At 66.4% G+C, this 13,090-nt stretch overlaps 1 protein-coding gene and 1 long non-coding RNA gene across 7 annotated transcripts in view; one reads left to right on the top strand and one right to left on the bottom strand.

The window, feature by feature from the left end:
• LOC121043119 (uncharacterized) overlaps positions 1-712 on the bottom strand; it is a 9,157-nt gene extending 8,445 nt beyond the window's left edge. Inside the window, exon 1 of the long non-coding RNA XR_005796689.1 lies at positions 422-712. This is a non-coding gene — a long non-coding RNA (uncharacterized LOC121043119). The remainder of the gene's footprint in view (positions 1-421) is intronic.
• The window catches only part of SCRIB (scribble planar cell polarity protein), a 21,178-nt gene continuing 8,094 nt past the window's right edge, over positions 7-13,090 (top strand). For 2 of the 6 annotated variants that reach the window (XM_040494657.1, XM_040494654.1), the window contains exons 1-24: positions 7-228; positions 1,462-1,579; positions 1,688-1,766; positions 1,864-1,953; positions 2,057-2,113; positions 2,212-2,275; positions 2,371-2,445; positions 2,514-2,658; positions 2,995-3,113; positions 3,337-3,536; positions 3,637-3,803; positions 3,886-4,013; positions 4,093-4,218; positions 4,988-5,155; positions 5,278-5,670; positions 6,313-6,375; positions 6,775-6,864; positions 7,374-7,451; positions 8,091-8,417; positions 8,507-8,587; positions 8,672-8,926; positions 9,465-9,575; positions 9,678-9,971; positions 10,062-10,250. In XM_040494657.1, coding sequence (XP_040350591.1) covers positions 70-228; positions 1,462-1,579; positions 1,688-1,766; positions 1,864-1,953; positions 2,057-2,113; positions 2,212-2,275; positions 2,371-2,445; positions 2,514-2,658; positions 2,995-3,113; positions 3,337-3,536; positions 3,637-3,803; positions 3,886-4,013; positions 4,093-4,218; positions 4,988-5,155; positions 5,278-5,670; positions 6,313-6,375; positions 6,775-6,864; positions 7,374-7,451; positions 8,091-8,417; positions 8,507-8,587; positions 8,672-8,926; positions 9,465-9,575; positions 9,678-9,971; positions 10,062-10,250 — 3,576 coding nt within the window. In that variant the 5' untranslated portion in view covers positions 7-69. The remainder of the gene's footprint in view (positions 229-1,461; positions 1,580-1,687; positions 1,767-1,863; positions 1,954-2,056; positions 2,114-2,211; positions 2,276-2,370; positions 2,446-2,513; positions 2,659-2,994; positions 3,114-3,336; positions 3,537-3,636; positions 3,804-3,885; positions 4,014-4,092; positions 4,219-4,987; positions 5,156-5,277; positions 5,671-6,312; positions 6,376-6,774; positions 6,865-7,373; positions 7,452-8,090; positions 8,418-8,506; positions 8,588-8,671; positions 8,927-9,464; positions 9,576-9,677; positions 9,972-10,061; positions 10,251-13,090) is intronic. The other 4 variants (XM_040494655.1, XM_040494656.1, XM_040494659.1 and 1 more) reach the window with 4 other exon arrangements.

Raw genomic sequence — 13,090 nt, 5'->3', positions numbered from 1 at the left:
CGCCCCCCGGCCGAGCCCGCCGCCCGAGCCCGCGCCTGAGCCCGCGCCGCGCGCCCGCCAGCCCGCACCATGCTCAAGTGCATCCCGCTGTGGCGCTGCAACCGGCACGTGGAGTCGGTGGACAAGCGGCACTGCTCGCTGCAGGCCGTGCCCGAGGAGATCTACCGCTACAGCCGCAGCCTGGAGGAGCTGCTCCTCGACGCCAACCAGCTGCGCGAGCTGCCCAAGGTGAGCGGCCGCCCGCACCTACCTGCCGCCCGGCCCGGCCCTGGGCACCGGTGGGCACCGGTCGGCGGGATCGGCCCCGCGGCGGCTCCCGCTCGCCCAGGGCTCGTCAGCAGGCGCTGGCCCCGGGCGGGGCACCGCAGCCTCCAGCTGGCCCTGCTGGTTCTTACTGGCCAACCCCACCCTGCTCACCCACCTCGGGTGCTGGCGCCAGGTGGCAGTGCTCCTCGGGTGCCTGCCTGGGGGTGACAGGGATAGCCACAGTCTAGGAGCGAAGGGAGCGCAAGCACGGGGGCGGTGGATGGGATGGAGCCCGTCGAGGTGGGTAGGCGAACCTGGTCTGGCAGGTGAAGACTACTTTCTCACACTGCCCGGGAGGCGAGGAGCCCGGCGTTCTCCGACTGCTCTCCTCCTGGGGGCTGAGGCGGGGTAGGGGAGCTGTCCTCAAGGTCCTTGTCCCTGATAGGTCTGCCGCCTGTCTACCTCTCCTTGCAGTTGTGCGTCCCGGTCAGCTTGCTTTCCTTCTAAGGCTGCTCTGGAGAAGAGGTTACTAAAGGAAGCAGGTCATAAAAGGATTTCCTTTTTGGAGACCGCTTGCCAAGCGGCCCAGTGCTTGGGGCTGTGTGCCACAAAGGGTGTGGTGACCCTGTTCTGGGCTTGGGTGGGAGGGCTCTGTCTCTCACCACCTCCAGGAGTCTTCGGCCCCCCCTGTACACGAAACCACTGTACTTGGGGTACTTTGCTGATTTTGTCACTTTTCTTCGTGACTGCCCAGTCCTTGCCGCAGATCTGGGCCGGGTCGGTTGGGTGCAGCAGCAGAGCCAGCAGGGGCCCTGGAGGACTCGCCACTGGACGGGGGGAAGAGGGCTTTCAGGTTGCATGTGGAGTCCTTAAGGGAGCACACAGGGTGAGGAATGGAGAATCACCCAGCTAGACGTGAGAGTACTCACCAGCCAAGACTTGGAACGCTTTGGAAAGAGAGCGGCAGGGAACGTGTCTGGGTTGACGAGAAGGGACCAGGTCCCAAAAGGAACTTAGAAGCTTAGGGAGACGGGGGTGTGCGTTTTTCTGTCCTTTTCCTGCTGCGGACTGAGGTGATGTGGCAGGACCCTGGGTTTCTGTGGGGCCTGCAGCAGGCAGGGGCCCATGGGATCTGTGAGCTGTGAATTCGTGTCCGCTCTTGGAGGGGCCCTCTGCTAGAGTCCAGGCACCCCTGACCCCACTCCCTGCCCACAGCCCTTCTTTCGTCTGCTGAACTTGCGGAAGCTGGGCCTGAGTGACAACGAGATCCAGCGGTTGCCCCCCGAGGTGGCCAACTTTATGCAGCTGGTGGAGCTGGACGTGTCCCGGAACGGTGCGGGGCCCAGGGCAGGTCTGGGGTGGAGCCTAGGGGAGGCAGGGAGGACTCGGAGTCCTCAGAGACCGTGGGTGTCTCTCCATGGCGATCCCTCTCCTACTACAGACATTCCGGAGATCCCCGAGAGCATCAAGTTCTGCAAGGCCCTGGAGATTGCAGATTTCAGCGGGAATCCTCTGTCTAGGTGGGTGATGGCCACGGCAGGGGTGGGGGGCAGTAGCGGGTGCGGGAGGTTACGCAGCCCTGTTCTGGACACCTGAGGTCCCCTTGCTCTGGCGCAGGCTCCCGGAAGGCTTCACTCAGCTGCGCAGCCTGGCTCACCTGGCCCTGAATGACGTGTCCCTGCAGGCGCTGCCCGGGGACGTGGGCAAGTGAGTGCCCTCCAGGGCAGGGGAACTCGGCTCAGCCCTGCCTCTCCACTTGTCCCCACCGTCTCTCTGTTTCCGTCACGCCCCACCTCGACCTCTCTTTCAGCCTCGCCAACCTGGTGACCCTGGAGCTCCGGGAGAACCTGCTCAAGTCTTTGCCTGCGTGAGTGGGCTCGGGTCCTCATCCGGTGCCTGCCTGGGCCGAGGCCCTCGGGGCTTTAGGCCGTGCGGTCGAGGCGACACCTGCTGTTTGTTCCGCAGGTCCCTGTCCTTCCTGGTCAAGCTGGAACAGCTGGATCTGGGAGGCAATGAGCTGGAAGTGCTGGTGCGGAGAGGGCGGGGCCGTCTCGGGCGAGGCAGGGCCGGGGACCTCAGGTTCTCGCTCTGACCCTGTCGTCCTGTCCCCGTCCGTTTTCGCAGCCCGACACCCTGGGGGCTCTGCCCAATCTTCGAGAGCTGTGGCTGGACCGGAACCAGTTGTCCACACTGCCCCCGGTGAGTGAGGGTGCGGCACCCCCTGGCCCGTGCTCAGCTGCTCCCTGACCCCCTGCGCCCACCTCCAGGAGCTCGGGAACCTGCGGCGCCTGGTGTGCCTGGATGTGTCGGAGAACCGGCTGGAGGAGCTGCCCTCTGAGCTCGGCGGGCTGCTGCTGCTCACAGACTTGCTGCTCTCCCAGAACCTGCTGCAGCGGCTCCCTGACGGCATCGGTCAGCACCGGCCGGGGCACTGGGGGGGCGTGGCTGGCGGGGAACCCCGGCCCGGAGGAGGGCCCTTTCGGGGAGGGCTCTGACTCTACTTACCTGGACTCCGAGAGACGCCCCCGAGAAGGGGAATTAAGCCGGGGTGGGGATGGGCCCGGTGAGCGGGTGAGGGAGCCTGGCAGTTCGGCTCCGGGGCAGGGAGCTCAAAGGGCTGCAAAGGCAGGTGGGTTGGGTGATGGGGGCCGGGTCTGCAGCAGGACAGGGCTCTGAGCTGGGCCCCGCACGGGCTGCCGGGTGGGGCTTGCCCCACACAGCGGTGTCATCGTGTCTCCCCGATACCAGGTCGGCTGAAACAGCTGTCCATCCTGAAGGTGGACCAGAACCGTCTGTGCGAGGTGACGGAGGCCATCGGTGACTGCGAGAACCTCTCGGAGCTGATCCTCACGGAGAACCTGCTGACGGTAGGCCCCGGCCCGGTGGGACCGGGGACGCTGAGGCGGGGAGAGAGGAGCGCCGTGTGGCAGGCCCCGGGGGTCTGCCTGGATGGGAGGCTATGGCTGGAAGCGGTTCCCTGCGGGGGACAGGGAGCGGTGCCAGACCGAACCCCGCAGAAAGGTCCTCTTCTCCTTCCGGGGACCGGGGCGGTTTCCCACCGACCCGTGACCCTCCCTCGGCCCCGACCAGGCTCTGCCCCGCTCTCTGGGCAAGCTGACCAAGCTGACCAATCTCAACGCGGACCGCAACCGTCTGGAGGTGCTGCCGCCCGAGATCGGAGGCTGTGTGGCTCTCAGTGTCCTTTCCTTGAGGGACAACCGTCTGGCCGCCCTGCCGCCCGAGCTCGCCCACACGGCTGAGCTGCACGTGCTGGACGTGGCTGGAAACCGGTGAGCGCTCGCCCTGCCCGGCCCCCGCTGAGCCAGCCGAGCCTGCCGGCCCCCGCTGAACCTCCCGTGCCACCCGCCCCCCCCCCCCCCCGGCCCCCAGGCTGCGGAGTCTGCCGTTTGCGCTCACCCACCTCAACCTCAAGGCCCTATGGCTGGCTGAGAACCAGGCACAGCCTATGCTCCGGTTCCAGACGGAGGACGACGCCCAGACCGGCGAAAAGGTTCTCACCTGCTACCTGCTGCCGCAGCAGCCCCCACCCAGCCTCGGTAGGTGACCGGCCACGGGGCCACGGGGCGGCTGTGTCTGAGGGGCAGGGCCGGGCGTCCCCTTGATGACCGCGTCCTTCAGAGGAGCCGGGGCAGCGGAGCCCTTCGGAGAGCTGGAGCGACGCCCCGCTCGGTCGCGTCAGCGTCATCCAGTTTCTGGAGGTCCCCGCTTGTGGCGACGACGCCGAGGAAGCTGCTGCTGAGAAGCGGGTATGGTGGGGGCGCCCCGGGGGGGGGGGGGGGGGGCGCATCCTCCCCGCCCCCCCCCTCACCCCCCTGCACACTGCAGGGCCTGCAACGTCGGGCCACGCCTCACCCCAGCGAGCTGAAGGTGATGAAGAGGGGTGTCGAGGAACGTCGGGGCGAAGCCTTGGCCTGCAGGCCCGAGTCTGGGCCACCCTCGCCTTTGGAGGAGGTGCCTATGGGAACCCGCCTGGCACAGAAGGGACCCTGGCCCCGGGCGTCTTGTCCATCACGGGTGTAGGGCTTTGGGTGCCTAGGGGTGGGCGCGGGGGCTGGGAGGAGATGAGCCCGAGGGGCAGGGGTCCAGGGCCAAGTCCGCCACGCTCTCCAGCGGAGCAGGGCCCCGTCACACAAGGGCCGCTGGCGCGAGTGCAGGGGGACGTGTGGTGTAGACGCGCCGGGTAGGAACCAGAGGCGGTATAGGGGCGGAGAGCGAGGCGAGCGGGTCAGACCTGCCTCGGGTCCTCACACAGCCGGAAGGGGCACGACCGGCTTTGGCGTGGCACGCGGGGACCTGAGTCAGGTGGGCCCGGTGGTGCTCGTTTGGAGGTTCCTGGCGTTGGGGTCGGGGAAAGCTTGGGGACGCTTCGGGTGCAGCAGGGTATCTGAAGCCTGGAGGGACGCGGAGCCGGGCCACCCGCTCCGTGAAGCCGCCGTGGCTCATGTGCGGAACCGTGCTCACGTCTGGGCGCCTGGCGGTTGTCGGTCTGGTGGTCTTCTGGAACCTGCCTGGTCCCCATCTTGTGTCTTGCGGGAAGACCCCCGAGGGGCTGCGCCACGGATCTGTGGCTTTGCACACCGTCTGTTCATCTTGATGGTGGCGTGGCTTCCCTGGAGGCTGGGACGGGCTCCGTCTACCCGTCAGGGGGTGAGCCCACCGGGGGCTCTGCAGTCGGGGCAGCAGAACGCCCAGGCCGACCAGCTGCCTGACCCTGCCGTAGGAGAAGAGGCTGAGCACCGAGTCTGGCCTGAGCAAGGACTCACAGCCGTCTGATGGCACGGCCTCCCAGGGTGACCCCGAGGGGCCGCTGACCGAGACGCAGGGGCCGAGCCAGCAGGAAGCCGGCCCGGTCACCCCAGAGGAGCCTGCGGAGGAGACTTACGAGGAGGTGAGGCCGGGCCTCTGCCCCGCGGAGGTCTGCAGTGGCGTGCTGCCCAGCGTCCGGGAGCCGCGTCCGGGCAGGGGGCCCGTGCAGACCACGCCGCCGTCCTCACGCCCGGCTTCACGCAGCCCACAGTGCGCTTCGCAGAGGACACGCTGCTGCTGCCCCCGAGGGAAGACGGCGAGAGCGAGGAGGGGCAGCCGGAGGCTCCCTGGCCCCTGCCCAGTGGGAGACAGCGCCTTATCCGCAAGGACACGCCTCACTATAAGAAGCACTTCAAGATTTCCAAGCTGCCCCAGCCCGAGGCCGTCGTGGCCCTGCTGCAGGGAGCACAGCCGGACGGGGAGGGCCCGGCAGGGCCTGGGGGCTGGCACAACGGCCTCCACACAGCCTGGGCTCCTCGGGACGAAGAGGAAGGTGAGGAGGAAGAGGAGGCGGAGGAGGAGGCTCCTCCGGACGAAGAGGAGGCTGAGAAGGAGGCGGCGGAGGAGGCGGCCCTGGTCTCCGCACCCTCCATCAAGGTGGGTCTCAGCTCACATACCCGGTCGACCCAGGCTCTGCTGGCCCCTGCAGGGTCTACACTGCTCCTCAGCGGGCCTCCATCCACACTGGTATCTCGGGGCACTCACGGTAGCTCTTGGCTCCTCCCCAAGGGCTGCTGACCGCGAGGTCTTCCTGGGCTGGGTTCAGACTTGGGTCCCGAGGCCCTGCCGGCCCCACTGTGGACCCACGCCCCAGTCCTCTCCCTGGCCCTCGGGGCTCTCGTGGGCCCGCACAAGGTCCTGCCTGCTCCCTGGGGACACGTCAGCACCACAGCACTTCTGTGCATCTGACGTCGAGGTTGTGCGTGGAGAGCGGGTGTGATGCCGTGGCAGCTCAGGGGCCTAGGTGGCCGTACTCTGGGACAGCCAGACACAGGCTCAGCCTGCCCTGGGGGCCCCCGACCCGCTGATCCCGCCCCATTTGTTGTTTTGGCGGTGGCAGTGGTAGCCCTGCGTCTGGAGCGGAGGGGACCGCGTGCCCCGGGAGACGGGCCGGTGCTCGGGCTGCGGGAGCTTGGTGTGGTCTTTCCTCTCTTTTCTGCTCTCTGCGGGGCCGGGTAAGGCGGTGGCAGGGCAGGGTCGGGGCTCACCTGCATGCCTTCGCTGGTCCCGTCCTAACAGGGGGTGTCGTTTGACCAGGCCAATAATCTGCTGATAGAGCCCGCACGCATTGAGGAGGAAGAGGTCTGTACCTGCTCTGTGCTCTGCTCTGTGCTCTGTGTCCCGGGCTGCTGGCCTTGCTTCCCGGGCTGTGAGCTCTCACGCCTCTTGCCCCCCCTCCCCCGCCCCCCTGCCCCCACACGCCTGGGCAGATCCCGCCCACCTCCGCGGTGCCGGGGCCAGCTGGCCCTCTGACCCAGACGGACAGAGATGGGTGCGGGCCTGGGGCAGGCAGCCGGTGTCAGCAGGGGTGCTGGGGCGTCCCCTGCCTTCCCAGCTGTGGGGACCCTGGAGCTTTGAGGCAGTATCTACGGGTGGGGACAGGGCCTTGGGCACGGTCCAGGCTGTGCTCTGCTCTGTCAGTGCCCGTCGCCGTGCAGGCCCCCAGGCGGCCCTCGGACAGCCAGCCTGTTCTGTTTCCAGCTCACGCTCACCATCGTGCGGCAGACGGGGGGACTAGGTATCAGCATCGCTGGTGGCAGGGGTTCTACGCCCTACAAAGGGGATGATGAGGTGAGGACCTAGGGCCCACCAGGCCCCCTCTCCCTGCATCCCCGCTTTTTTTCTGCGAGGTTTTTCGTGGTTTTGAAAGCTGTTGCACCGCACTCTCCAACCTCACGGCGTGCTTTCTCCTGGTGCCTGCTCACCCTCAGGGACCCCTGGCCCCGGGTGCGCGGCCCTGATGGCTGACTGGGGACAGAGCCGGGCAGGTTAGTTGGAGGCAGTGCCGGGTGCCCACGCTCTCCTCAGCATCCCGCTTTCCCTCCGTGGGTGACCCCTGTTGGGTCTGGGATTGAAAACCGTCTCAAGAGATTGACCTGGGCCTTCTAGCTCCCTGACTCACAGGACTTCCGGCGGTGAGCCCAGCGCCCATGACTGCCTTGCGCCCTCGGGCATCTTTGCGAGCCTGGTGCAGGGTTTCCAGGCATTGCCCAGCTGCTCCCCCGACGGGACGGGACAGCATGGGACCCCCTCCGCAGCCTCCGTCTTGTCTCTCCGCTCAGCCTCTGCTTCTTTTCCAGGGTATATTCATCTCTCGAGTGTCAGAGGAGGGCCCTGCAGCCCGGGCGGGAGTCCGGGTGGGTGACAAGCTCCTCGAGGTGGGTCAGGGCCCCCCCCCCCCCCCCAAGGCTGCACACAGCCCTTGCTGTCAGGGAGGGAATCCGGGTGGTGCAGGGCACTGGCCGTGCCGGGGGTGGAGGCTGGTCGGGGAGGTGGTCACACCTCTGGCAGGCTGGGTCGCTGGCTTGGTTTCCTGCTCCCGAGCCTGGGCAGGGGCATCCGGGAGCTCTTGCGGGACACACCGGGGCAAGGTCTGAGGGCAACGTGCCCTTTCTGCAGGGCCCAGAAGGGGCCGGGAACGGAGGCTATGGGCCAGGCTGGTGTTCGCCCAGGCAGGGCTGAGACCACGCTGCAGCTCTCTGTGGAGGAGTGTGTGCCGTGGCCAGTATGGCAGGGAGAGTGGAGGAGAGGGAGCCCGACCAGGCTGGGGTCAGGGAGGAGGGATGGCGTCAGACACCCGGCGACCTCGGGCGTCTTCAGTCGGGCCGCTGGGCTGAGGGACGGGTGCGGGCCAGCAGGAAGGACACCCTCGTGTCCGTCAGCCGACCCGCGGCCTCACGCCGGGTTTGTGCGAGTCGCGGGGCTGGCTCTTTTTCCCGTCTCCCGTCTGTGGAGGGAGCGTGCGCAGGGTCTCCCCGCGGCCGTGGCCCTGCCCTGACCGGTGTCCCGCCCCGCAGGTGAACGGCGTGGCCTTGCACGGTGCCGAGCACCACCAGGCCGTGGAGGCGCTGCGGGGGGCCGGCAGCACTGTGCAGATGCGGCTGTGGCGGGAGCGCATGGTGGAGCCGGAGAACGCGGTCACCGTCACGCCCCTGCGGCCGGAGGACGACTACAGCCCTCGGGAATGGCGGGGAGCTGCCCTGCGCCTGCCCCTGCTCCAGCCGGACCCCGCGTCCGGGCCCCTCCGCCAGCGCCACGTGGCCTGCCTTGTGCGCAGCGAGAAGGGGCTGGGCTTCAGCATCGCCGGCGGGAAAGGCTCCACGCCCTACCGGGCCGGGGATGGGGTGAGGCGGGGGGCCGGGGATGGGGTGAGGCGGGGCCAGGGTTCGGGGCCGGGGTCGTGCGCGCGCCACTCAGCTCTTTTCCCCTGCAGGGCATCTTCGTTTCCCGCATCGCAGAGGGGGGCGCTGCCCACCGGGCGGGTACTCTGCAGGTCGGCGACCGAGTCCTCTCGGTGAGTGGGCGTCGTGGGGCCGGCTGACCGCCACGTCTGCTCCACCCACCTCCCAGGGCTCCCTGACGGGCCTCGCTCTTGCAGATCAACGGGGTGGACGTGACCGAAGCCAGGCACGACCACGCCGTCTCTCTGCTGACCGCCGCTTCCCCCACCATCGCCCTGCTGCTGGAGCGTGGGGCCGGAGGGCCCCTTCCCCCCAGCCCTCCGCCAGCCCCCCACACACCTCCCAGTGTGGCCAGCACCGCCGTGGCCGCTGCCACCCCTGGGGAGTCTGGGCCGCTGCGGCTGGCCCCCAGCCTACCGGCTGCCACCTTGGAGGGGCCATACCCAGTGGAGGTAAGACTGTGGCCCTCTCCCTGCCTGTCCCTTGCTCCCCTCCAGGTCCAGAGGGTTCACACCGGGTGGGAGGAGCGCCCCGCCCTCTCCGTTCTGGTGCCAGGCCACTGGGCATTCGTTTCTTTTTTTCATTTTTTATTTAAAAACAAATTTTTTTTTTGGTGCTTATTCTTGAGAGGCACAGAGCGTGAGCAGGGGAGGGGCAGAGAGAGGGAGACATAGAATCTGAAACAGGTTCCAGGCTCTGAGCTGTCTGACTCGGTGCTCGAACTCAAAAACCGTGAGATCATGACCTGACAGAAGTGGAAAGCTCAACTGACTGCGCCAACCAGGCGCCCCTGGGCCTTCGTTTCTTGGCCACCTCCCCACGTAGTCTTTTTGTCAGTCCTGACGTGGCGGGGCCACCGCCCAGCGTCCCTAACAACCTGTCTGCATGCAGCCACCCTGGGCCTCTACAGCCTCTGGGTTGGAGAAGCATCCCTTTGCTGCTCCAGCAGGCTCATTCCAACCAGCTCCTCACGCCCTTGGGTATCCCCAGGAGATCTGCCTGCCAAGAGCCGGGGGCCCACTGGGGCTCAGCATCGTCGGGGGCTCTGATCACTCCAGCCACCCGTTTGGTATCCAGGAGCCTGGCGTATTCATCTCCAAGGTAGAGTGGGCCCCGCGTGTGTCTCTGCTAGGAGGGCCCGGCCCAGGCAGGGGGCAGCAAGGCCTGCAGCCCACCGGACCTCACCCCTACCCCCACTGACAGGTGCTCCCACGGGGCCTGGCTGCACGCAGCGGCCTCCGGGTTGGGGACCGCATCCTGGCAGTGAACGGGCAGGACATTCGGGAGGCCACGCACCAGGAGGCGGTCAGTGCCCTGCTTCGGCCCTGCCTGGAGCTGGTCTTGCTTGTGAGGAGGGACCCGCCACCCCCGGGCATGCGGGAACTCTGTATCCAGAAAGCTCCCGGCGAGAAGCTGGGCATCAGCATCCGAGGGGGCGCCAAGGGCCATGCGGGGAACCCCTGTGACCCCACAGACGAGGGCATCTTCATTTCCAAGGTGAGGGCCCCTCCTCGGCCGGCCCCGCCCCACTGGGTTCCTCGGGGAAGAGGAACCGTCGTAGACCTCGAGGTCCGGGTCTCTCTGCAGGTGAGCCCCACGGGAGCAGCGGGGCGTGACGGCCGGCTGCGGGTGGGGCTGCGGCTGCTGGAGGTGAACCAGCAGAGCTTGCTGGGCCTGACACACGGCGAGGCCGTGCGGCTGCTGCGCGGCGTGGGCGACACCCTCACCGTGCTCGTCTGTGACGGCTTCGACACCGACGCTGCCGCCCCTGCCGAGGTCAGTGCCCACCCCCATCGGGGTCCTGTTTGCAGCGCAGCCTAGACGTGCGAGGAGTGACCCTGTGTGGGCTGGGAAAGCTGGTCTTTCCATCTCTAGGCCTGGGGAAGCCCTCGGCCACTGTGAGTCCACGTGGGAGGGGGCCACGGTCCCGGGTGGGACAGGGCGTGTGAACTGACGGCACGATTGGGCCCTAGAAGAAGCCGGGTGCCTTCGGGTGGGCGGCATCTGCAGGGCAGGGCCACGAGCCGCGACAGCATGGCTTTGAGCCACGCGCGCAGCGAAGTTGGGGCCCCTCGGGACTCTGCCTGCAGACACGTGTGGGGACCCCTCAGGGGACCTTGCTCCCCAGGACCTACCTCAGAGCGGAAGCCACGTGGGGCGTGTGCGGGGCCCTCGGTCTGAACGAGTCTGGCCTCTGAGCCCGGCTTCCCCTCTGCTCTGGAGGGTCCCCTGTCTCACCCTCTCCCACCTTCTCCACTGCTGTCCCCGGGGCTCCCAGGCAAAAGGTGACGCGGCTGTGCCTGCGCCCCAAACGGGCCTCTGAGGACCCTTCGCCACAGTGGCTGCCTACTCTGCCTGGGGATGGGGCAGCCCCTTCAGACCGGCCGTCTGCGGCGCATCCTGGGGACGGTGGCTCCCTGCCACCCTGTCCCTGCACTGCCAGTGGGGGCTCATCCCTGGTTCTGTGTATCGTCTGCTGCGTGGAAGGGAGGCTGTGCTCACACTCTGCGCTCCAGGCCAGGCCGGATGCCCCGCGCCCACACCTCCCTTTGCTTTCACGGGAACCCCGGTGGTGGCTTCTGGGAGGGGTTTCTCTTAGGACTTGAGGTCTAGACCCGGTGGTCCCAGAGGAGGCTTTACCTTTTGTGCGTTTCCCGTGTGTGTTTAGAAAAGTTTACAAGTTTGCTGACTTGAAAGCCTTTTAGTTGAAGAGAAAAGAACAGCTACGTGGGGAGGGGCTCAAACCCCCGAGGGAGTGGGGCTGGCGTGTCCCCGAGTTACGGGGGTGCCCACACTTCGCTTTGCCGTCCGGGCACGTGGTTCTGCTGGTAGCCCTTTCACGTGGCTGTGCCTAGTGGTCCCTCCACGGGGCGCCACGTCTGCGCCTTCCTCCAGCACGCTGGCCAGCAGGCTCGGGAGCCCGTCTCTGTGCTTTGGGGGCGTTTGTGCGGGAAGGAGGCCTGGGGGCACTCGGACCGTCCGTCTGTCCTCGCAGACCGACCTGTGCTCTTTTGTGTTTTGAGCGTCAGCTTTTTATTAGGTGGGACGCGATTGTTTTTATCGCTTTTGCTTTTTAAGAGTGATTTCTTTGAGGTTTTAGAAACCTAAGTTCTTTGTTAATTAAGTTTTCTGATCTTTCCTTTGTGTCTTTGGATTTTGCGTTTTGCTTAGGAAAATCTTCCTTGCTTCAAAGAATTGTCAGAGTGTCGCTGTGTGTTTCTTGCTCGTACTAATGTAACTTTTTAAAGACAGAGCTCTGCAGTCCCCCTGGATTGTTTTCCGAGTGGGCGATGCGTCATCTCAGGAGCGGGGACTGCTCACCTGTCACTCCCCACGGGTCTGAGGACCTGGGGCCATCTTTGTGAGAGCCCAGTGTGTCCAGAGCTGCTGCACGTGGTCCTAAACACGGTCACTTTCTGGTGCCCTTGGATCCCTGATTGGTCACGTCACCTTTTGCTTCTACTTTAGAAAAGCTTCAGTCTGTCTCTCTGTGTTTTCTGTTCCAAACAAACCTGTCAACTTCTGTAACAAAAGTTGATTGGGACTCGAGAATTAGCCTTGACCTCGGGAGTTCTTCTACCGCGAGAGTGTGTTTTTTCCAAGCCCGCGTGTGGACCGCTCTGCTTTTGCTTGTTGTCCTTGCGTGGAGGTCCTGCGTCCTGAGCGGCGTATGCGGGTCTCGCTTTCCTGGTCAGGCCCCCCTGGTCCGCTCTGGCGGCCTGGCCCCCGTGCCAGCAGTGAGAAGTGGACTGCACACACTTCTGTGTGCCCCAGGGCTCTCCTCGCTGCCCCCCACCCCCCACCCCGGTGTCGTACCCCAGGCTCGTGTGAGAGCCCGTCTGAGCCCCGTAGGGTCCGGGCTTGCCGAGTGTCCCCTGAACCGTTTCGGGTCCTGAAAACCAGTCTCAGCGCCAGCTGGTGTGCTGGCCGCCTTCCTCCCGAGCGCCCCTGGCAGCTCGTTAGAGGCGGGGCTCATGAGAACTTGCTGGAGCCGGCTCCACCGGCGAGGCCAGTGCTCCCTCTGTTCCAGCGCAACCCGGGGCACAGCCCTTCCTTACTGCGGAGCCTTGGGCAGGCGCTGGCTTCCCGGCCTCAGTGTCCTCGCCTGTGTAGTGTAGCGGCCGCTTCCAGGGAGGATCGGGCGGCGGGAACGGCACGGCACACGCCCACCGTCCCGTCCACACGGACGGCCACCTGGCTCCTTCATCCCACCCTCTGTGCCCACGGCCCTTCCCCTGTGCGGTCGCGTCCCTTCCTAACGGAGCAGCTGTTATCTTGCCCTCCGGCTCACGTTTGCCAGCGTGTCTCTTACTGGCTTTTCCAGGGGCCAGCGTTCGGGCTTTGGCCACGGGTACCTTTCCTTTCCGGCGCTCCCTTAGTCTCTGCTGTGAGGGAGGGCTCCCCCCGCACGCCTCCATGTGCCTCTAGGAAGAGAGCCCCTCCCGGCCGCGGGGCCCGAGACAAGGCGCTGCCCGGGACAGGCAAGACCGCACGCCGGGTCCCTCCCGTTGTCCCGACGGGGTTTTAAATAACAAGCTGGGGCCTTGGAAAGCTTCAAGGGTAGCAACCGAACCCTTTTTTTGTTTTTGTTTTTAGCATTACTGTGAATTCACAGG

The sequence above is a fragment of the Herpailurus yagouaroundi genome, unplaced genomic scaffold, assembly GCF_014898765.1.
Source record: "Herpailurus yagouaroundi ecotype Mexico unplaced genomic scaffold, PumYag 186, whole genome shotgun sequence".
NCBI lineage: Eukaryota > Metazoa > Chordata > Mammalia > Carnivora > Felidae > Herpailurus > Herpailurus yagouaroundi.
This window is presented reverse-complemented; position numbering and strand designations above follow the sequence as displayed.